Source organism: Papilio xuthus, unplaced genomic scaffold, assembly GCF_000836235.2.
Source record: "Papilio xuthus unplaced genomic scaffold, Pxut_1.1 DF829047.1, whole genome shotgun sequence".
Lineage (NCBI taxonomy): Eukaryota > Metazoa > Arthropoda > Insecta > Lepidoptera > Papilionidae > Papilio > Papilio xuthus.
Genome location: NW_013529602.1, coordinates 1 through 544, shown reverse-complemented (window position 1 = coordinate 544; position 544 = coordinate 1). Strand labels below are relative to the sequence as shown.

Here is a 544-nt window from a genome sequence, read left to right as displayed (position 1 = left end):
GGGCCTAGCAAGCCTGGGTCTAATGGACCAGGCGGTAATAAGAGTCCGGGCGAAAGCCCCGGTAAACAACCAGGTACTTCAGGACCGGGTGGAAATAAGGGACCAACGGGACCACCTGGCCCACCTGGGCCTCCTGGTTATCCTGGGCCTAGCAACCCTGGATCTAAAGGACCAGGCGGTAGTAAAGCTCCTGGTGGAAGCCCTGGTAAACAACCAGGCACTTCAGGGCCCGGTGGTCATAAAGGACCAACAGGACCTCCTGGTGCTCCTGGCCCTAGCACGCCTGGAGCTAAAGGACCGGGAGGTGGTAAGGTTCCAGGTGGAAGCCCTGGTAAACAACCCGGCACTTCAGGGCCCGGTGGTCATAAAGGACCAACAGGACCTCCTGGTGCTCCTGGCCCTAGCACCCCTGGTTCTAAAGGACCAGGCGGTAATAAGGGTCCGGGTGAAAGCCCCGGAAAGCAACCGGGTACTTCAGCACCGGGTGGAAATAAGGAACCAACAGGACCTCCTGGGTCTCCTGGTGCTCCAGGGCCTAGCACAC

The 544-nt window shown here is 59.7% G+C and overlaps 1 protein-coding gene across 1 annotated transcript; it reads left to right on the top strand.

Annotated features, from left to right (window-relative positions):
• Positions 1-42: 42 nt before the first annotated feature.
• Positions 43-515, top strand: LOC106121885 (collagen alpha-1(I) chain-like; the record flags this gene model as incomplete). The annotated part of the gene is made up of 1 exon (XM_013317716.1): positions 43-515. A coding segment is annotated over one exon (473 nt), but the record flags the coding sequence as incomplete, so codon positions are not given.
• Between the last annotated feature and the right edge of the window lie 29 nt (positions 516-544).